This window comes from Babylonia areolata, chromosome 18 (assembly GCF_041734735.1).
Source record: "Babylonia areolata isolate BAREFJ2019XMU chromosome 18, ASM4173473v1, whole genome shotgun sequence".
Lineage (NCBI taxonomy): Eukaryota > Metazoa > Mollusca > Gastropoda > Neogastropoda > Buccinidae > Babylonia > Babylonia areolata.
Genome location: NC_134893.1, coordinates 48,683,769 through 48,705,634, shown reverse-complemented (window position 1 = coordinate 48,705,634; position 21,866 = coordinate 48,683,769). Strand labels below are relative to the sequence as shown.

Sequence of the window (21,866 nt, the reverse complement as noted above, 5' to 3'; positions counted from 1 at the left end):
TGTGACAGAGAGGTGTTTCTGGTAGGCACATATGGCCGCACAGGGGATGTAAACAATGGACATACTTGTATGTGTGTGTAGTTTATAATACAAAGGACCGTTCTCCAGTTGGTGTTACCACACTGTGTCATTAGCCATGAATGGTATACACATTTTGATTTGATTATCAAATAGTATGCAGCTATCGGAAACTGTCAACAAAAAAGAAGTGTACATAAAGCTCGAAGTCCGAAAAGACTTCTTTTTTTTTTTCCTTTCGATATCATCAGACGTACTGATGTACTGATCAAGTACATGAAAAAATAACTAATATCAATGATATACTTCCAATATGTATTATTAATTAGTTTTCATCAGCATACTGATGTTAGTCGTCACCACTGATCTAAAAATACATAGTGTTCGTCACGTGGAAGAAGAATACAGTATTTTGTGGGGTATTAGTTATTTACATAATATTTCATAAGGATAATTTCAGTATGAATCTCTCTTTTTTTTCTTTCTGTCTCTCTGTCTGTCTCACTCTCGCTCTTTAAACTTATATTTCTCTTTAAACTTAGATTTGTACATGTGTATAAAATTTTGATAATGAGGCTTCTGTGAATATTTTTGGCTCTCACTTTTTTCTTTTCCTTATTCAGTTTTCTTTGCCCGGAAGGCCGGATGTAATCAAGCACATTGTGTTTATTCCTTTACCCACTTAGAATAAAATGTAGTTCTGTCTCGTCTCTCTCTGTCTCTCTCTGTCTCTGTCTCTCTGTCTGTCTGTCTCTCTCTCTCTCTGTCTGTCTGTCTATATGTCTCTGCAACTGTCTCTCTGTGTCTCTCAGTCTCTGTCTCTCTGTCGCTCTCCTCCTCTCTCTCTCCCTCTCTGTCTGTCTGTCTGTCTCTCTCTCTCTCTATATATATATATATATATATATATATATATATATATACTTCTTTTTTTTTAACAACACCATTCCTCCTTTATCAAACCCTATTTATGTTTGCTCTTCTCAGTCTGCATTCTTACATATGATTAAAACAGAATTTTCAAATATGTGTGTGTGTGTGTGTGTGTCTGCATTATGTGTATGTGTGTGCCTGTGTCTGTGTCTATGTTAATGTGTCTGTGTGCTTTTGTCATTGATTGTTTCCAAGAGAGCGATCTTGAGTGAGTGTGCTTCTCATTTGTTGTTTTTTCATTCTGTTTCTCATCATTGATATTATGAACACAGTTGTGTGTGTGTGTGTTTGTGCATGCACGCATGCGCGCGCGCGCGCACACACACACACACACACACACATGAACAGGAGCTGAATACATGTTCAAGTACGCACATACACACAGATCACACTGTATATGAACTGATTACTGAATTTATACTATTTTAAAAATGATACATCATGATTTTTTTCTTTTTTTCCTTTCCAGGAGAAGACCCTAAACAGAATGAAAGACAGAATCTATTGACAAGGCTTCTAGATGCTGTAAAACAGGTCAGAATTGCTAACAAAAATCTTACATCCAAGTCTGCTGACAGGTAGTGAGGGGCTGATTACATATTGCTCAGAGGTTCAGGATTGTCAAAGTTGAAACAGGCCTACCATTCCTTCTAATTTGAATTTGTGTATTAATATATATATATATATACTACCAGTGTTTTTAATTTTATTTCAGACCTTGGCGAAAAAAAACCCAAAAAAGCAAAAGAGGAAAAAAAAAATTCTGTTGTCAAACAGCTATGTAAGACAGGGCCCAGGACACATGTTTTTGCCTTTTTTCATAATTATATCTATAATCATTGATCATTTCAGTGTAATTACAGCCTTAACTTCGGGCTCACCACCTTGTCATTTGGAGTATTTGATAATATTATTAATGATGTGTGTGTATATATATCTATTTTATATCTGTATATATTTATTTATGTATAATTTTATTGTGTATCCAAGTGTCTGTGTCTGTATTCAATGAATAGGTAAAATGCTATGGTGGATTTTAGAATTGAGTTTCTTTAGTTGATGCACAGCACACCTGATGGGTTCATGGTGGGGATTTTTCTGATCTTCCATGTCAGCATAAATTATTACAGACCTGCTAGTGCCTGATCCCCTTTTGTGTGTATACACTAAAAGTGGAGATTTTTCTAATCTTCCAGGTCAACATAAATTATATGTTGACATGCAAGTGCCTGAACCCCCTTCATAACTTCATTTGTATACGCACACAGCAGATTAAAAATGCACATTATGAAACCCCTTTGTGTGTGTACATACTCAGAAGATCAGGTACACATGTTAAGGATCCTGTAATCCATGTCATGTTTGGAATCCATGTCAGCGTTTGGTGGCTTATGGAAACAAGAACATATCCAGCATTCACATCCCCCAAAATGGAGTATGACTGCCTACGTGGCAGAGTAATAAACAGTCATACATGTAAAAAGTGGCATGTATTGTGAGTGTGTGTGTGAGTGTGTGTGTGTATGTGTGTGTGTGTGTGCATGACTGAAACCTAACTGATTGACAGGAAATAAATGATGAGTGCCCAAATGCAGCTCAGTGGGCTCTACCCAGGTAGGCAGCCGGCTGTGCAGTTTCAGTTTCAGTAGCTCAAGGAAGCGTCACTGCGTTCGGACAAAACCATATACGCTACACCACATCTGCCAAGCAGATGCCTGACCAGCAGCGTAACCCAACGCGCTTAGTCAGGCCTTGAGAAAGGCTGTGCAACTGACTTTGTGTAAACTTGTAAAGCGCTTAGAGCTTGGTCTTGGGAACCAAGGATAGGCAGTATATTAGTATATACTGAGCATCTGTATGATACTTATCATCTTCAAATATATCCAAGTTCTATATAATCTATCGTGTTCCATACAGTGATATGCTGATAACAATTCTGAGGGTCAGATAAAACATGGACATGGTATTTCTACTCCAGATTAGTTCATCTTCACCACAGCTACAATATATATATGCATTCCCATGATCATTGATTTATCTTAAGGTAACAAGGTCAAGTATAACTATAAGGTGTTATGACATCAATGATTCAGGGAGTTGAAACTATTTTACTCCAATAACCGCACATGAAATAAAGATCAGATAATACTATAATACCAATAGTGTGGAATTATTTTTCCATGATCTAGTCAAAATTTTGTTTGGGTTATTTATTTATGTAACTTTTTTAAACCATTAACTTGGTTAAGTCTGGCATGCTTTTTAAATCATGGTTATTTTTCTTGTGTCCACTATCAGGGAAATTCAAATTAGGTATGTATCCAAATGTAATCCTTTGGCTAACCATTTCTGTTGCTAAAAGAAATTCTACAGTACAGGAAGAATTTTCCCAATTCTTTCAAGCATAATAAAAACTTAAAAAGAAGAAAAACATTTCTTTCTCTGTTTGTTTCATGTATACATATGTTAGTATTTGTATGCATGTTGTTTTGCATGCATTATATATATATATGTGTGTGTGTGTGTGTGTGTGTGTGTGTGTGTGTGTGTGAATTGTGTCTCATCATGTTTGTTCTACTTTCAGTGTCAAGTTCGCTTTGGTGGACGCTCAGAGCTTGCTACTGATTCAGATAGCAGGTAAATTGGTTATCAACTCTGTAATGGTCATTAGCAGTGTTGCTCAGATAGTTTATGCTTTTTTTTTTTCTTTTTGATTAACCGATATACCTATGGTTCATTTATCTGTTTGTTCTTATGTTTTAGTTTTGTTAAAAACTGTTAACAGATTCTATTACATTTGGAAAGATTTATTGATGTGCTTGCCTGTAAGCATATGTTTGCATTCTGTACTACTTTTGATGATCATTTTTCCTTTCACAGAGTTAAAGAAAGTTGGCAGGATATATAAACATTAAATATTTATACTTTATAGCCATATACTATATAGTGGAAACTGAGGCGATCACATTTACTGATTAAGACGTACTAACCTCACTTATTTCTAGAATGATACAATTACTAGGGGGGGGGGGTGGGGGGTGGGGGGGGGTTCTGATAGAGGTGAGAATGGTGAGAACTGAATTGAAAACGTTATTAAAGATTTCAGATACTGACACTGATTATTTGACAATAACTTGACTTCCTTTTTCAGTGGTTTCTCTGAACATGAGGAGGAATGTGGCAGAATGGTCAAGATGCTCATTTGCCAATACAGTGTTTGTGAGGGTCTGGGTTCGATTCCCGCTCAAGCCCTTTCTCTCAACTTTGACTAGAAAATCAAACTGAGAATCTAGTTATTCGAATGAGATGGTTAACTGAGGTCCCATTTACGCATGCATATAACACACTGAAAAAGAACCCATGGCGACAAAAGGGTTGTCCTCTGGCAAAAATCTGCAGAAGAAATCCACTCTCATAGGTACACAAATATATATGCATGTACTCAAGGTCTGACTAAGTGTGTAGGTTTGTGCTGCTGGTCAGGAATCTGTCTAGCAGAAGTGGCGTAGTGTATATATGGATTTCTCAGAAAGCAGTGACGCCTCCTTGAGAAACTGAAATTGAAACTAAGACCCCTGCTTTTTGTATTTGAAAAAAAAAAAAAAGTTTCTCTTTTCCCACCATGGAAGAAGGAAGAATCAAAATAATGAAAAAAGTATGGTGTTGAAATAAAAGATGGCTGCTGAGTTACAAATGGGGAAAGTCCATATGAAAACTGTAGGTTGTAAAATAAGACTCACTTCTGATAAGAAGTATCCAAGGACATAATCTACAGTTTTGTTGTTGTTGTTCTTGGTTTTATAATTTTCTCCAAATGAAAAAAAAAAGGTTGAATATTTGCAGATAATTCTAGTGACAAACATATCCAGTTGTAATTGCAATGTACATTTTCCCCACACACACCACATATTACACATTAAGGCATCAGTAGATATGTAAACATACACATGTAGTTTATTTAAATATTTTACATTTGTAGGCAATAGACTTACCTGTTTGGTCAAATTTTATTTTTGCACTGCAGGGTATCTTGTCTTTGTGCCACGTGGGAGGCAGTCTTACAGCATGGGATGAAGAAAAACAACAAAGCTCTCTCTGCTCTCAGGTATGACTATGATTAGCACTGACAGACGCCTCTTTCGCTTGCTGCTTGGGGTTTAATCTGCTATCTGAAAGATATCTTTTTATTTCTCAATTTCAAAATTTGAAGGATGGTTTGTAAAGATTCAGGGATGATAAGGGATGATTTGTAAAAAATTCATTGGAATACATTAAGCGCTTCTAGTGGAACGTGATATGTGTTCCAAAACAGCTTGGATGGTTGTGACTTGTGTACTGATAATTGTCAGTTTAATCCTCACTACCACTGTGCGAACATATGTTTTGTTTTTAAGAATGTCAAAAGCATCACACATACACACTCTCTCTCTCTCTCTCTCTCTCTCTCTCTCTCTCTCTCTCACACACACACACACACACACACACACACACACACACACACACACACACTCACACACACACACACACACTCACACACACACACACACACACACACACTCACACTCACACACACTCACACTCACACACACTCACACACACACACACACACACACACACACACACACACTCACACACACACTCACACACACACACACACACACACACACACAGATGATAAGTTCTTGAACACCAATACACAGGCACACATTGTATGCCATTTGTTCCCATATATCTTAAACACAATGATCCTCAAGCTATACAAGCAGACCAAAGGATATACAAATCATGTTTTAACATTGATAACAGGCACATGACAGAGAAAGCTGGGCTGGGTAAGATGACAGACTTCTTCTCTGAGGTGAAACATCTAGAATCTGAGCCAGGTATGTATATTGATATTCCAGGTCCTTTCATATACTTTTTTGGGGGGTTGTAATTGGCGTTCAGCAATACTCATAAACACTAACATCAAGATGAGAAATAAAAGCAACTGCACAAGAGAGAGAGAGTGAGAGAGAGAGAGACCCAAGACAAAGAGACAAACAGAAAAGCAGCACTTTTTGATTGGAAAAAAGATCAATCAAACAGTGTTGTTTAAATAACATTTTGTAACACTTTCTCTTTGTAGAACTAGAAGTAGAGGTATAAGGCAAATATCTGAATACTGGTGGTTACCTGGTTTGATCAGTCAGTCATTTAGCCAATGATTTGCCAGTCATTCAATTCTTGTAGTCATTCAAGTAAGAGATGCCAGTCAGTTGATTTTTCTCAAACTTAACTTTTCCATGCTGAAGTGTTTATTTCAACATGGACAATGATGGCATAAGATGCAACAGCAGGTGAGTTCAAGTAAATGCAAACAAGATTATTATTGGTTAACAAAGACATTTTCAGAAACTTAGAACTAATAATTCTGATGGAAAGGAGTCATTCTCAAGTAAAACTTAAGAACAAGAATTATGACTGAATGATTTGCTGTAAAAACAAAACAAAACAAAACAAACAAACAAAAAAAAAAATAAAAAGAAATTTCTGCAAACATCCTTACTCCGGCCAAAAGTAAATTGCAAAATTCTTCATTAGCCTATCACAATTTTATTTTGTAACCCCCACATGATAAGTTGCAGAATGAAAAAATGTGGTGGTTTTATACCACACTGCAGCTTTCTGCACTTTTGTGCAACTTCGTGTAAATGTTATCCTCAAAACTGTGATGTGCAAAGCTTTCAGTCTCTGCTTGTTGTTTGGTCACTTTTACACTCCAGGCTGAAGATTGCTCACACATACGAAAGGTATCATTTCAATCTTGATGCAAACAGGTATTGTGATTAGAACTAACTGGTTTCATCAGATGACTCTAATTTTGAAAAAAATAAAGCACAGAATGGAAGATAATAAGACTGGTAAGGTTATTCAACATGCATTCTTCTCACAGATCATGGAATTTCAGTATAAACTATGACAAATGAATGCCAACATACCAGTCAACAAAAATATATTGTAAACTGTTTTAGATTTCTTTTTGGTCAAAATAGACTCCAATCTCATTTATGTTTCCAATAATGTTACAGATAATATCTTTATATGAAGTCATTTATGTCTGGAAAAAAACATTATTTCACATGGTTTGTTTTACAGATTTCTTGTGCCCTGTATAGACGGGTTTCACAGTATTTGGTTCAGAGATAACTCTTGATTTATATCAATTTTATATATGTTTTACAATTTTTATATGACAGTGTGAAGAAAAAAAGAATACTTAATATTTGTTATAAATGTTGTGTTTTATTTGCTTGAGATATGATGATGTGTGTCTGGACACCATTTTCTGATAACACATGATCCTGAAACTGAAGTCAAACAATTTCTCAAATTTAAACCATACACACATTTTTATCAAGATTTTTTTTGGACAGAATAACACATTATCTTGGGTGTTTTTAAAACCCTTGGCAACAAACATTTCAAGAAGTTTTCAGCTGAAGAAAGATTGATGCGTTTATTGGCTGAATCTGCCTCTGAGAGAGACTCAACACTGGGTCACAAAATAAGCAGTTTCCACCATATTCCATGCACAGTAATCATAGCAATAACCCTGACAATAAAGTTTGAGATGCATTCTTCAAATTCCATTTAGAGAAGTGCAGATAGATCTTCGCTCCTATTTCTAACAGATAATTTTGGAGAGAAAAAAAAGTCAAGTCTGTCTCCACATTCTGACATCCTTCACCCCACTTTCATTGTTTCATATGAGATCAGAAACAGTGACCTGGATATATAGTTCAGTGCTCTTCACACGCAAATTTGTCCATTTTCCAAAGTGCACTTCAGAAGAAAAGATAAGATAATGAAATGATGGGGTTTTTTTTCTGACAACAACAGCCTGGACAACTTAAACCATGACATCTATCCCATCTTTGTCATAGAACTGTGACTTTTTGGGATTTTAGAAGATTTAAAGATTTAAATGCAGTGTATTGCATTTAAAATCATGTTATCACACAGGATCAAAATGATTCTCCATGGCTTCATTGTATTTCATATTCCTGAAAACTCATTGTATTTTAATTTCGTTGCAGTCGTGATAGGCATCAACCACAAATATAAGGTTGTGAGAAGCAGAGAAGGCTGTAATATCCATATGTTTTTCAGTAATGAAGTGTTTGCTTTCCTTTGTAATTCTGAAATTGTGTCAGTACAATATCCAAGATTAGAAAAAAAAAGTCTGAGAAAAGTGCTACTGCAGCATATTATTTTTTGTTAAATGGCAGTCTAAATAGGATAGTGCAGAGACAGACACTGTAAAACTTGCCTTTAGTCCATTACTGTCAGTACCATCACCATGAAAGATGTACACATTAGCATTTAGTGCTTTAGAAATATCCTTTGATAATGATGATAAAAGCCTTAAATAAATTCTGTTTTGTGTGTAGCTTTCTGGCAGTTTGTGAAGGAGCATCTGACGAAGCATGAAATACAGCGCTTCAGCACCCTGAAACAGATCAGCAGTGACATGGGGAGAGGGCGAGCCTGGCTAAGGGCGTGCCTGAATGAACATTCACTGGAGCGGTACATGCACATGCTGATAGAAAAGGAGGATGTGATCAGGTATGAAAAATATAAACATCATCATGTTGATTTGAGCACTTGATTTATAACCCCCCCAAAAAAAAAGATTATTAGTTGTTTTGGTGAGTGAACACAACAGTAAAAGCTTGGATGCTTCACAAGCTCGTGCTTATACTGCACAGTCATGATTTTACAAGTTGGTGCATTCACATACATAAATATGCACACTTATATATACACATATGCATGCATGTATGTGCATGCATACTTATCACACACATTCTATGTTAATACTTTCCTTTGAATGAAACATCTTCATATATCAGCATCAGCAGAATTCAGCAAAGCATGGTTTCTGTTGTCCTGTTGCAGTCAGTACTACCATGACTGGGCTTTCATGTGTGACCAGGAGCGGAACAGCATGCTGCCGACCATGTCCGCTGGTGAGAACGTCTCCTCTCCTCTTCCATTCCTCCCGTTCCAGTCACCATTTTCCCACCACAGATTTCTTTCAAGAGAGTTTAGAAACTCTGTCTTCTTCACTTTGATTTTTGTGTAGATATTGGGAACTTTGTCTTCCACACTTTGCTTTAAAAATGTTTTATTTTCAGAATTATTCATTACATGATATACTAAAATAACTTCCCAATGGGAATTCAAAAGAAAGATAAAGCATGGCATGGGAAAGTTTTGTGCCATTGAATACAACTGAGTTTTCATTCTCTTCCCTCTCAGAAGTAGAATTTGATAAGGGACACAAAGATCTATCACACGACTATTGCTGGACCGGAACCATCTCTCAAGATGACACTTAAAAGCGATACAGAAAACAAAGCAATGTTTAAAGCAGTGAGTTCGTGAGTAGCGTATCTATAGACAGAGCATTAAATGTTCTTGCATGAGAAATGATGTTGTCGATAAATTTGTATCCATTTTAGAAACTGTTTACGTGTTTTAAGTTAAGGACTGATATTCTTTTGCCATGAGGGCTGTTGCATAAAACATTACTGAAAAAGAGGAATACCATTATTGATTGAATTCATCAGTCATAAAGCTTGTTTGTCTTTGTCAGATTCAGGATCCATCCTTTATCCATTACAGTCATTGGTAAATATGAGATTTTTTTTTTCAAGCAAATGTGGTGTAGTTTATAATTATGTATCAGGCTGTAACGCCTCATTGAAACTGAAACTGATATGGTTTATGGAGTTCATTTATCATGGATCCTGTTTGTCTGTTTCAGGTTTAGGATCAATCCTTTTTGCCATCACTATAGACCGTCCTGAGTTGAACAAAGCTTATCAGAACACGGTGCATGTTGGGAATTCAGGGGAGGTCACAAAGACCATTTCTGCCACTGATGAGCCACGGGCTATCATCGCTGAAGACACGGCACCTGCTGGTCTGTTGCTGGCTGTCTTTCACTGCTCAAGTTTCTGCTTGTCTGCCATTTCCATTTTTGTTTTGCTCTCCATTCTCAAAATGAGAGTGTGTTAAAGCTGTTGGTATGGCTTGTCGTGTGTCAGACAGTTAACAAATACTATGCACCATGCAAAGGTATCAAAATTGCTTGATCACTAGTTTGAATCAGTTTTGTTGTTTACAGCATAGGTGTAACCCTGTATCATCTATTTATTCTGTAGATCAAAGGTCTGTACCTTCAGACAATTTGGAGTAGGGAGACAATGGCTCATCAAAATTTGTTTTTGTGTCTTGGTATGCATCTTTTTGTAAATCATTTATTTATTTACATTATTTTTTATGCACATTTTGCCATGAAATTTGACTCCAGATTTATCTAGATTTTATGTTCCCCCCATGCCCCCCAGATGAAAAGATGCTTCATATTTAGTGTAACCATAAACACTAAGCTGCCTCCACTGAGGCATTTAGTGCAGGCTCCCAAAGCTGCTATGGGAAAGATAAAGAAACTGAGTGATCATACCTCTGCATTTGATTTGAGAGATTGTCTTCTGGAAAGCTACAGCAGTAGTTAAACTGATTATGGAAAAGAAAGGAATATTAAATATTTCAAAAACCATTTATATCTACATGGGATGTGATTTTTTTCATGAATTGGTCATCTCAGATTTGTAGTGTTTTTGCATAGTGCACTGGTGTGCATTATTTAGTTACTTTTAATCAGTTTTTTATTTTTTTCATTGCAGAAATTAATTTGTGATTAATGTGATGAATATGCAGATTAATCTCACTTGAAGAAGTCCCAGGTGAATATGAATTAGACATTAGTTTGTGGTGTTTTTCAGTGAAAAAGAAAGAGAAACGGAAGAAGAAGAAGGTTGCCAACCTGGTCAGCTTTGATGAAGACGGCAACATGGAGACAAAGTCAGGGCGACACAGCAGCGTTACAAGTGCTGGCAGCAGTACGGCTGCTGATGATAAGAGTTCAGACACTGCTGCCATACATCACCATGATGAGGACGCTACACCTACTGCAGGTGGGAGCATTTGCTTGGGTGTTTGTCTGTGTCATTAGTAGTTTATTTCATTTGCTTATTTGATTTGTTTTTATGTTTATCTATTTGCTGTTTGATTCTTTTTGTTTTTAGTTTATTTACTCATTCATTGCCAGAGAAATTTGTATTCTAAGAAAAGTGCTTTCCCTTTGCCTGGGAATTTCAGATTGCATCTAACTATATAAATAATAGTTAAAAAAAAAAAAAAAGCTATGGGAGATACAGAAAGAAAGTAAACATTTTCATGAATTTTTCCCAATTAGTTTGATTGTAGATAACTGTTCAGGCATTTGAAAGTGAAGATAATAGCTTTTGTGCAACAAAAAAGTCTGTTTCCACCTCCACAGAATGGCATCCATAAAGAAAACAAATAAAATATGTCTGGAAATAGCTTGCTGTGCCTGTTGTCAGATTATACCTGTGGAAGAAATTAAAACAGGCTATAAGTTTATGAAAACAAATCACAGCTGGTGTAAACTTGTAAGTGAATAAATGTCCCAACAATGACAGACATGGGTACAGTCATCACAAAAAGACAATCACTGAATGGGTTCATGTTTATGTATTTACTTATTTATTTATCTATAATTTTGCTTTGGCTGATAATATGAATTTTTTTTTTTATATCAGCAGAAACTTATGGATGTTGGGGACTTGGTGTGTGTGTGTGTGTGTGTGTGTGTGTGTGTGTGAGTGTGACTGTGTATCCTAATAGCTGAGGTATGTCTGTGTATGTATGTGTGCATGTGTATGTGTGTGTGATATGCACCTGTGTGTTTGTATTTGTGTGTGAGCATGCATTACACCATCGACTGATGTGTTATGTGTGTGTGAACAGAACATAAGGTGCTAATGTCATTGTGTGTGTGTGGAGTGTGTGTGGATGTGTATGCTTATTTATTCTAATTATTTTTATTCATAAATGAGTTGGTTCTCATGCTTTGACACCTCCTTGAAACTGAAAAACAAAAGGAAAAGAAAAAGCGGAAAAAACTGTACTGCATGCACCATATCATTCGGATGAGACGATAAACCGAGGTCCTGTGTGCAGCATGCACTTAGCACACATAAAAGAACCCACGGCAACAAAAGGGTTGTTCCTGGCAAAATTCTGTAGAAAAATCCACTTCAATAGGAAAAACAAATAAAACTGCACGCAGGAAAAAAATACAAAAAAAAGGGTGGCGCTGTAGTGTAGTGACGGGCTCTCCCTGGGGAGAGCAGCCCGAATTTCACACAGAGAAATCTTTTGTGATAAAAAGAAATACAAATACAAATATCATATCATATACTGTACCATATCTTATGGTGATGTCCCATAATGTGCTGCACTGTACTGTACTGCATTGTACTGATCTACGTTCCACTGCACTGTGCTGTACTGTACTGTACTGTTCAGAGACTGCAGCGACAGAGTTCCGTGAAAACCCCCAGGAAAAAGACAGCACCACGGCGCCACAAAGAACGGAATCAGATAGCTCCAACGACCGGGTGCGGGCGGTGTTGCAGCCTCAGTGCAGTGTGGCCAGCATGTCATCCGTGTTCTCCACCACCTCCATGGAGGGCGGCTCCAACCCTTCCAAGTCCAGCACAGGGTCCATGGGCTCTCTGGATGGAGACATTGGGTCGGTAGTCCGAGAGTATCGTGTGTAGTGAGAGAGTGTAGTGTGTCCTCCCTTGGTTTACTTGAACTTTTTTTTTGCATTTCATTTTTTATTTATTAGTATAAAAAATTTTTGAAAATTAGGTTTGGAGTCAGAGTATAGAGTGTTCCCTTTGTTTGTTTGATCTTGTTTGATATTTCTTTTTCTTTTTATAGTGTTTTGGGTGTGGAGTCATAGTATAGTGTGTCCCCTTGGTGTTTTTTTTTTTAACAGGTTTTTTTTTAATACTTTTTTTTCTCCATGACTTCTTAATGTTTTATATGTGGAGTCAGAATATGGTGTCCCTTGGTTTGTTTGAGATTGTTTTGACATTTCTTCTTCTGGATTTGTTTGTTTGGGATTAGTTTGAAAGGATTCTTCCTTTAATGTGTGTTTGTTGGCTATAATATTCTGCTACTGTTTTGCAGAATGTTTTTTCATAGCGGGTCAGTTGTGGACCACGTGATTGCCTGAATGTGTCACTCTATTAAAGATGCCCATTAAATGAACTTTATAATGAAAACAGTAATATAATAGTCTTATTGTTAATGTTTGCAGGAACTGTATCCTGACCCCAGTGATGGACACTGAAGCACATCCAGACACGGACCCCATGTCACAGGCCTCTTCCTTCACTGCTGACAACATTCATTCAGGTACAGTGTGCTTGCCTCCTGCAGTCCCTGTCTTGCATGGATTGAACAGATGAGATGGATTCATGGTTATGAAGCCTTCATTACTGATATTTCATTCAATTTATCACAGACAACTTCAGCAGGGGGTCGTGAGTGATGGATTCATCGTTTTAAAGCATTCAAAATTGAACATATCTTTCAATTTAAGGCATACAACTTAAGTAGTGGGTGATGAGTGATCGATTTATGGTTATGCAGACTTCAAAAAGGATAACTATAGGATAATGCCTTGGACACTGTCTCAAAGATGTTATAATAAAGTATAAACACATTACCAAATAGGGTTGATTTTCTTAATGAATCTGTACAGAAGACTGTATAGGACACTAGTTACTGTTTTCAAAGATCATATAATTATGCAGATCTTTTATATTCATATTTACATATAAGATCAATAAGCACATTACATACATTTGGTGGGTTATGGGAACAGTAAGATGGCCAGAATGTATCACTATTGAAACCAGAGTATTGCTATCAGAAAGGTTGTGTGAAAACTAAATACTCAAGAGCTCACTTGTGCAAATTAGTGAACAAGGGAAATGCAGCTATTTGTTGGCTGAAGAAAAGATTAATTGTAGAACCATTGATTTTTCTAGTTCTGATTTGTTCGTTTACTCAACAACCTCTCCCTTCATCTCCCTCACTCCTACTGTGTGTGTCCCTCTCTATTTCACTTCCTGGCTCTCTATCTTTCACAGTTTTATCTTTTGTTTCCAGATGCCTCATCAGAGATGTCTGTGTTCTCGCGAGGTGAAATGGACAACGCTGTTTTGGCTTTGGCTATAGCCCAGAAAGGACTTGAAAGGTGAGGTAGCTACTGTTGATCATCATTTTTCACTGTAAGTGTTTTACACTGATTTGTTGCTGTTCCCAACAGGGATTCTTTGTTTTTATTTGTGAATTTTGTTCATCTGCTTTGAAATGAAGTCATCTTTTGAGAATGCAAACTGATTCCTGATGCTGAGTTCGGAGATAAAATTTTATCTTTGCAGACTCTATAGATATACATTTTACTAGTTTCCAGTCTCAGTTGAAACTTCATCACATGTACTGGGATCTGTGATATAAACTTCCTGAATGTACCAATTGGTACATGCACCATGCACCATGTTACTTCAGCCCAAAGCTATAAAAAAAAGAAGAAAAAATAAGTGAAGCTATTCTTAGTGATCAGTGTAGCTGTTGTTTCAAGACAACATTGAAAGCTGTTGAATTTGTGATCTAGACAATCTGCAAAACAAAATTTTGACTTCAATTTAAAGATTGACTTGAGATGCACCTGTTCCGACACTAAACTGGGTAACATTTTTTTTTCTTCCTTTTTTATTATTTATCAGAAACAATTTATTTTCCAGTGCCAGATCAGAGGGTGATGGTTTGATCTCAGAGGGGGTGTCTGAAGGTGCACATCAGTACATGTCTCATGGTAAGATCCCTTCTGTGTGCATTCAAAATAGTATTAACAGCTGGTTCCATGGTAATTTGAACCTATGTTACATGGGTTTAAAACATGTACTCATGCAGTGTGCATAGATGTACACAATCATATATGCATACATGCACTTTACACACAGACACATTCAGACACACACAGACACACACACACACACACACATTTTCACCCGCCTGCACACACACTCAAATTTGTCATGTAACAAAACACACCACCACACCCAAAAAGAAAACCAACCCACAACTCTGCCAAAGTATTAAAAAAAAAAAAAGAAAAGAAGAAGAAGAAAAAAAAAACAACCTCCATACCTGGGGTACCATTCTGAGACTGGCCCAAAACAGACAAGAGTGGTGGTTCTTTGTTGCTGCCCAACATGCTTGAGGGTGTAATGGGCAGTAAGTAAGTAAGAAAGTAAGTAAGTAAGTACACTGTTTTCCACAGACCAACTGCAGCAGGCAGTGGTGGCGATGATGGTGAAGAAGGATGAGATGGAGGCCCAGAACCGATCCCTGCAGGCTATGCTGGAGCAAGAGATGGAGACATCGTCCATGCTGCGGGCCGACATCGCAGACATCAAGCATGCCCATGCCCAGCAGGAGGAACAGGAGCTGGCCAGGATCAACAAGCTGCAGAGGTGAGGGCATGGAGAGGGCTTGGATGGCCGGGCTTGAGGGGCGTGCAGGACTTGGCAGGACAGGGTGGGGTTTGGTAGGGTAGCTTTGTTGGAAGAAGACTGCTTGAGAGAGAGAGTAGTATGTAGTTGTGAGGCAAGGGTGTGGGTGGATTGGTGTTTGTAGAGTGTGTCTCTGTGTGTGTTATGTGTTAATGTGTGTGTGTTTAATTATGTGTGTGTGAGTGTATTTGTGCATGTCATTGTGTGTGTGTGTGTGTGTGCATGTGAGTGTGTGTGTGTTTGTGTTTGTGTGTGTGCGCTTGCATGGAGGCTTGTATGTCTGTGTATGTCTTGTTGATTTGTGCTGCACTGGAATGAAGAATCTGATTATTGATGAATTCTTCTGGTAGAAATATTGATTTACCCAGTAAATGTACATGCTGTAATGTATGCACTGTTTTTTCAGTGAGAATGAGTTGCTGAAACATCAGTTGAAGAAGTACGTGAATGCTGTGCAGCTGTTGCGAACAGAAGGGGCATCCAATAAAGATGGTAACTTTTTTGTTTGGTGTTTGTTTTTTGTTTGTTGTGTTCTTTTCTTTCTGTTATTGGGTTGGTTGGTTGTTTTGTGGGTTTTTTTGTGTGTGTGTTTTTAAAAATAATTTTGTTATGGTGTGTGTTCGTGTGTTCGTGTGTGGGTTTGTATCTTTGTATTGTGTGTGTGAACATTGCTTTATCATTTGTGAATTGTGGCATTTGCTAAGATTTATTTTTTTGGTTTAATTAGAACTCTTACCACTCTGGAACAACAACAGTTCTATATATGTAGTCCCATACCTGCTATTCTTTGACTTCTCTGCCATTAAAAGCCCATCCTGGTTCTGACAGTGTCTGTGACCATGGGTGTCTGTCTGTCAGAGGTACTAGGGATCAAGATGGATGAGACTCAGCCCAGCATCCCTCCCCCCCGGCCGTCCATTGACTACAGCCATGAGGCTGCCGAGTATGAACAGAAACTGATCCAGGTGAGTTCTTCTTCTTCTTCTTCTGCGTTCGTGGGCTGTAACTCCCACGTTCACTCGTATGCACACGAGTGGGCTTTTACGTGTATGACCGTTTTTACCCCGCCATGTAGGCAGCCATACTCCATTTTCGGGGGTGTGCATGCTGGGTATGTTCTTGTTTCCATAACCCACCGAACGCTTACATGGATTACAGGATCTTTAACGTGCGTATTTGATCTTCTGCTTGCATATACACACGAAGGGGGTTCAGGCACTAGCAGGTCTGCACATATGTTGACCTGGGAGATCGCAAAAATCTCCACCCTTTACCCACCAGGCGCCGTCACCATGATTCAAACCCGGCACCCTCAGATTGAAAGTCCAACGCTTTAACCACTCGGCTATTGCGCCCGTCAGTGAGACCAGCTACTTTGGGCATGTCTTGGCTGTCAGTCAATCAGTCATTCATTCGTTCATCTGTTGTTGTTTTTTGTTCTCAACAGGTGGCTGAAATGCATGGAGAGCTGATGGAATTCAACGAAATGCTACACAGACAACTGAATGCCAAGGATGTTGTGTTGAGACAGCTGCGAGAGGAACTGGTCTCCCTTCGTGGACCTGTAAGTCACCATTGCTTTATAGTGTAGACTGCATGCCTGGGGGCATGCGTGCATGGACACATGCACATGCACATTCACATTCATATACAGAGAAATACAACTGACAGCTCAAAACAGCACACACAAATGTTGCATGTACATACATGCATGCATACAGGCACGCATGCATTCATTTTGTATAAATGCATGCACATGTACACAACCATATGCATGCACATACATAAACATACTGCACAGTACACCACATCATGCATATACCACACACACAGACACTCATGCAAGACACACCACATACACACTCCACACCATTTCAGACTCAAATTGATTGATATTCATGCATGAATACCAACATGTACAAATTAACACATGCACATGAGTTGCACTTGTAGCACCTGCTTTTTAAAGAAAACTATTATATATTTGCCAATATGCCTTCCAAGGAAGAGATCTGCAAGGCTGTCAAGCAGTTAAGGAACAGCAAGTCTGCAGGACCAGACAGTATTCTGGCAGAAGAAGTGAAGGCTGACACTGAGTCCAGTTTTGAGATGCTGTACCCACTGTTCAGCCAGATCTGGGAAAAGGATCATTTCCCCTGTTTAAATTTGTGACCTGAAATAAAACTTCCTTCAAGCTCCTGAAAAAGGTGACCTTAGCTCTTGCTCAAACAACAGAGGCACATATATATACTGCTGTCCATCCCTGTCAAAGTGCCTGCTTCTGTTTTATTTGTCAGCATGTACCCAAACCCATCGTTCGCACTTACACGTACCTGTTGGCATTTACCCTCAGGCAGCCCTGCTCTCTCAGCCACTGAAAAAGTGTTGAAATTAAGGAGCAGACAAAGTGTTCTTGCTGCAGCCAATCAGAAAAGCCGCAGGGGGACAAGGTAAAGAGGCATGCCAAGAAATACATGGTGCTGTCTCCTGGGGGCAGACATGAAGAGGACAGGCTGCTTCTGGGCACTGTTGGAGCGACTGGTACAGGACTGGGATGGCTATATTTGCACTTGCATTATTTCCATGTGCATATATCCACACACACATGTGCATGCACGTGCATGTGCACGTGCGCACACACACACACACACACACATACACACACACACACTTGCAGTTAGAGGATGTGCATGAAGGTCTTTAGCATGAAACGCTTTGTTTGCAGCTGCCTTACAATGACCAGCAAATGGAGGAGTCTGCCTCAGCCCTCATGGAAAGGTAAGAGGAACAAGAACAAACCATGTCTCAACCCTGTGAATGAAAATGAATCAGAGGAATATGTTTGTGTATCATCGTTTTCCCCCCATTTTGGGGGAGAAGGGGGTGAGAGGAGGGGTGTAGGGGGATGCTACTTCTTTTTCCTTCCCCCCACTGCCCCCCCATTTTTGTATTTTCTTTTTTGCCTTTTTTTTTTCCATCTTCCATTTTTCCCCCCTCTACATTTAGTTGGCAATTTATATATTCCCTCTCATCCTTTCTTCCATCCCCATTCACTAACTGATTTATTCTACAATAGTAAGTGATTATACCACTTATTATGTAACGGCAGTGATGAACTCATGTTTGATACCACTTTTTATGTATGGCAATGATAAACTCGTGCAAACGTAAATACATTTGCAACCATACTTATTCATTATGAGAGGGGGAGGAGGGCTCTTGTTGGATGGCTGAAACTATGTTCTTTCTTTCTTTCTTTTTTTTTTTTTATCTTCTCATGCAGAGTGTGTTTGTGCCCCACAGTCTAAGTATCCAGAGTCGAACACTGATCAACATCTGGATTCCCTCGGCCTTCCTGCGTGGCACCTCATCGGACCAGTACCATGTATATCAGGTGTATGTGCGCATCAAGGATGAGGAATGGAATGTGTTCCGCCGCTACAGCCAGTTCCTGGACCTCCACACTCGTCTGAAGAAGGTGTATCCCATCGTCGGCAAGTTTGAGTTCCCTCCTAAGAAATCGATGGGAAGCAAGGTCAGTTTCATTGGTTTCTGTGTAGGCGTTTGTTTTTTTTCCCCCCTTTATAAAGCAGCCTCTGGACCCAAGGTGCAAAATTTCAGTGTTACAAAAATCAGCCACACGTACTCAACTCATGATGTAGTGCAGTAGATGCAGTACATTAATTCCACCCTTGTAGTGTGTGTTAATGTGTGTGTGTGCGTGTGTATGTGTGTGTGTGTGTGTGTATGTGTGTGTTAACATGTCTGTGTGTGTGCAAGTGCATATGTGTGTGTGTGTGTGTGTGTGTGTGTGTGTGTGTGTAGGTGAGCGTGTACATACAAGTGTTTAAAGCCCAGCTGACAATCTTAACAAAGCATGGCAGCAAGCACTCTGACTGAATCAAGACACAAAGCGAAAAACTTTCAAAACAAACAACAGCAGCAACAAGAAAAGTTCCATCAGTTGATCCCACAGACATAAGGCATGTTGATCACCATCAAGCATCAATACGTGTGTGCACAGGACGCCAAGGTGGTAGAGGGACGGCGCCACGCCTTCCAGAGGTACCTGCGCAAGGTTATCAACCTGCTCCAAGAGAAAAACCCTGAGCTCTGTGCAGACACCTGCAAAGCCAGACTAGCGTCACTCATGCCTTTCTTTGGGTAAGGACTTTTTTAACATGTGAAGTGCTTTTTTAATTGCACATACTTAACCGTGAACCACTAGTGCAGACTCCGGCAGGGGTCTGACATTCCTGTCCTGTGCAAACTACTATCCGCCTTTGCGGAGAAAACGAAAGTAGCTACGGCCGATAACTTCCCGGAAGTAGGTAACCTCCCCTGTGCCCCCCTGGCTAGCGCCCTCTTTTTCCGGCAGCCATCTCGACTCCTGTTCCTGTGCTCTGCATATGGCTCAGTTTTTTTGGGTTTTTTTTCTATGTGTCTATCAATTCTTTGGCGTCCTTGTTGTTTGTCCAATTATGTCTTCAACCAGGTCGCATAATTATGTGGCTCATTTGGGCGATCGGGCTAAAATTAAGGCGTGATCGCAATCGATTAGCAGACACTCTGGGCCCTCTACTTTGGGCTCTCTCAACAACGCCAGCCTGCCGCCTCCACTTCCTCCACTACCTCTGGTCGACTGCTTTGTTAAAAGCATAAACATGTATATGGCGCCGTTATTATTTTTATTTAGAGAAGGAAGGAATCAAATAAATGGGGACAGTAATAAAGAAACAAAGTACATAAGAGTTATTGAATGATCAGTGACAATGTCAGAGCTAAACAACGATATGAATGACAATGCTTTTGTCTTAATCCTAAGTATTACAGTGACAGAATAATCAGTATTTGATTGTGGTCACTCTATGGAAGAAAGGAAGGATGTCTTGATAAATGTGTGCGGATACAACCATAAGACATGCACTCATCATACAAAAAGGAAAAGGTTGTGTTTCAAAATAGGTTTTAAAATGGATGATGATTCTCACAGTTCGTGTTTGGTTTACAAGGGGGGGAAAGTGTTGACCTAGTGCTTCACTTTTCAGTGTGTCATATGTGTGACCGTTAGTGTTTGGATTTGTGTGTATGGATGTATGTGTGTACACATGTGTGTGTCTTTGTGTATTTGTATATTTATATATGTATGAGTATGTGTGTGTGTCTGTGTCTGTGCTCCTGTGTGTGTTGTGTGTATGTGTGTTATGCACTTCTCTCCAGCAGTGTGTGTGTGTGTGTGTGTGTTGTGCATATCTCTTCTGCACTATGTGTGTGTGTGTGTGTTGTGCACTTCTCTCCAGCTTGACCCCAATATTAAGTATATTTAAACTTGCTAAATCAACAGGGACCAGCCAGAGACCGCTGATAAAAAAGCCAAGAAAAAACGCCAGCAGCAACAGCATCCAGCCAGACAACCATCAACCACATCCACCTCACCGTCCCCAGCTCAAGGGGCTGCCAGTGCACAGTACCAAGGGTTGTGACCATGGCCAGTGAATACTACAGTGCGATTCAGCATGACCACGATAGTCATCTGGTAATACTGCTCATAGTGTGTAGGGAATCAACACGGGACCTAAGATGTGTGAAGAGACTCCATGCTAAACTGCCACTGACGCTCTTTGATAGCTTATACCACGAATGCTTTCTGGTATGATCTATGAAAGGTCTTGGGCATGTTCAGACTTTTTGTTGTTGTTGGTTAAATACATAATTTAGAATATTATATGCAATATATGGACAAACTTTATATATGTACTCCCTTGGTCCTCATTATTGATGCATAATGTCATCATGGACAAATGACTGGCAGAATTTTACTTTGAATGTTCATCAAAGCTGCTCTTAAAGGATCACAAATCATCTGCCACAGACAAGGCAACTGTATATCTGCTGTGTTCTGAATCGCTTAAGGGGCTTGTCCATTATAAGGCACTGCTGTTGAGCACTGAATGAACTGCTAACTTACAGTATGAGTTTCTAGAATTTTGAACCATAATTTTAGCAAATGTTAAGGCAGGGTTAGCAAATGTTAAGGCAGGGAATGCGTACATTTTGAGTTATCTGAAAATAGGAGAGGTTGCCAGTCATGAAATGAATTCTGTGTGTCTGAAACAGGGTACTACCTGAATGAGTTTTCCAGGTGTTTTTTTTTTTGTGAGGGTGGGGGCAGGTGGGGGATTTCAGGGGGTGTTAGTGATGTGTAAGGTGGTTAACAAAAACAGCAAAGAAAAGAAAGAAAGTAGGAAAAGGGAGAGAAAAAATGACATGCCATTGTGATGATAAACATGCACTTTGGGGAAACCTGTTTCTTTCTGTACACCCTTCAAAGCTGTAACTTCAAGGAAACATTGCATTTTTTTGTTTTTGTTTTGTGGGTTAGGCTTCTCAGGCCATGAGTTTATT

The 21,866-nt window shown here is 39.0% G+C and overlaps 1 protein-coding gene across 1 annotated transcript; it reads left to right on the top strand.

The window, feature by feature from the left end:
• The first annotated feature begins 14 nt into the window (after positions 1–14).
• Positions 15–21,583, top strand: LOC143292869 (sorting nexin-29-like). Its single transcript, XM_076603512.1, has 21 exons — positions 15–143; positions 1,418–1,482; positions 3,533–3,585; positions 4,973–5,053; positions 5,755–5,831; positions 8,382–8,556; positions 8,890–8,960; positions 9,761–9,919; positions 10,785–10,976; positions 12,394–12,619; positions 13,196–13,293; positions 14,053–14,140; positions 14,691–14,761; positions 15,230–15,422; positions 15,868–15,953; positions 16,320–16,426; positions 16,909–17,025; positions 18,187–18,239; positions 18,765–18,996; positions 19,486–19,625; positions 20,806–21,583. Exons 1-21 carry the CDS (start codon positions 137–139, stop codon positions 20,942–20,944), a joined length of 2,430 nt encoding a protein of 809 aa, XP_076459627.1. The 5' UTR covers positions 15–136; the 3' UTR covers positions 20,945–21,583.
• Positions 21,584–21,866: the final 283 nt, after the last annotated feature.

What these genes read in the sequence shown, in the direction of transcription:
- LOC143292869 (XM_076603512.1), top strand. An exon ending in GAAAAGGAGGATGTGATCAG is followed by an intron (nt 8,557 to 8,889) that starts GTATGAAAAATA and finishes GTCCTGTTGCAG; the next exon opens with TCAGTACTACCATGACTGGG. An exon ending in GCCCAGAAAGGACTTGAAAG is followed by an intron (nt 14,141 to 14,690) that starts GTGAGGTAGCTA and finishes TTTATTTTCCAG; the next exon opens with TGCCAGATCAGAGGGTGATG.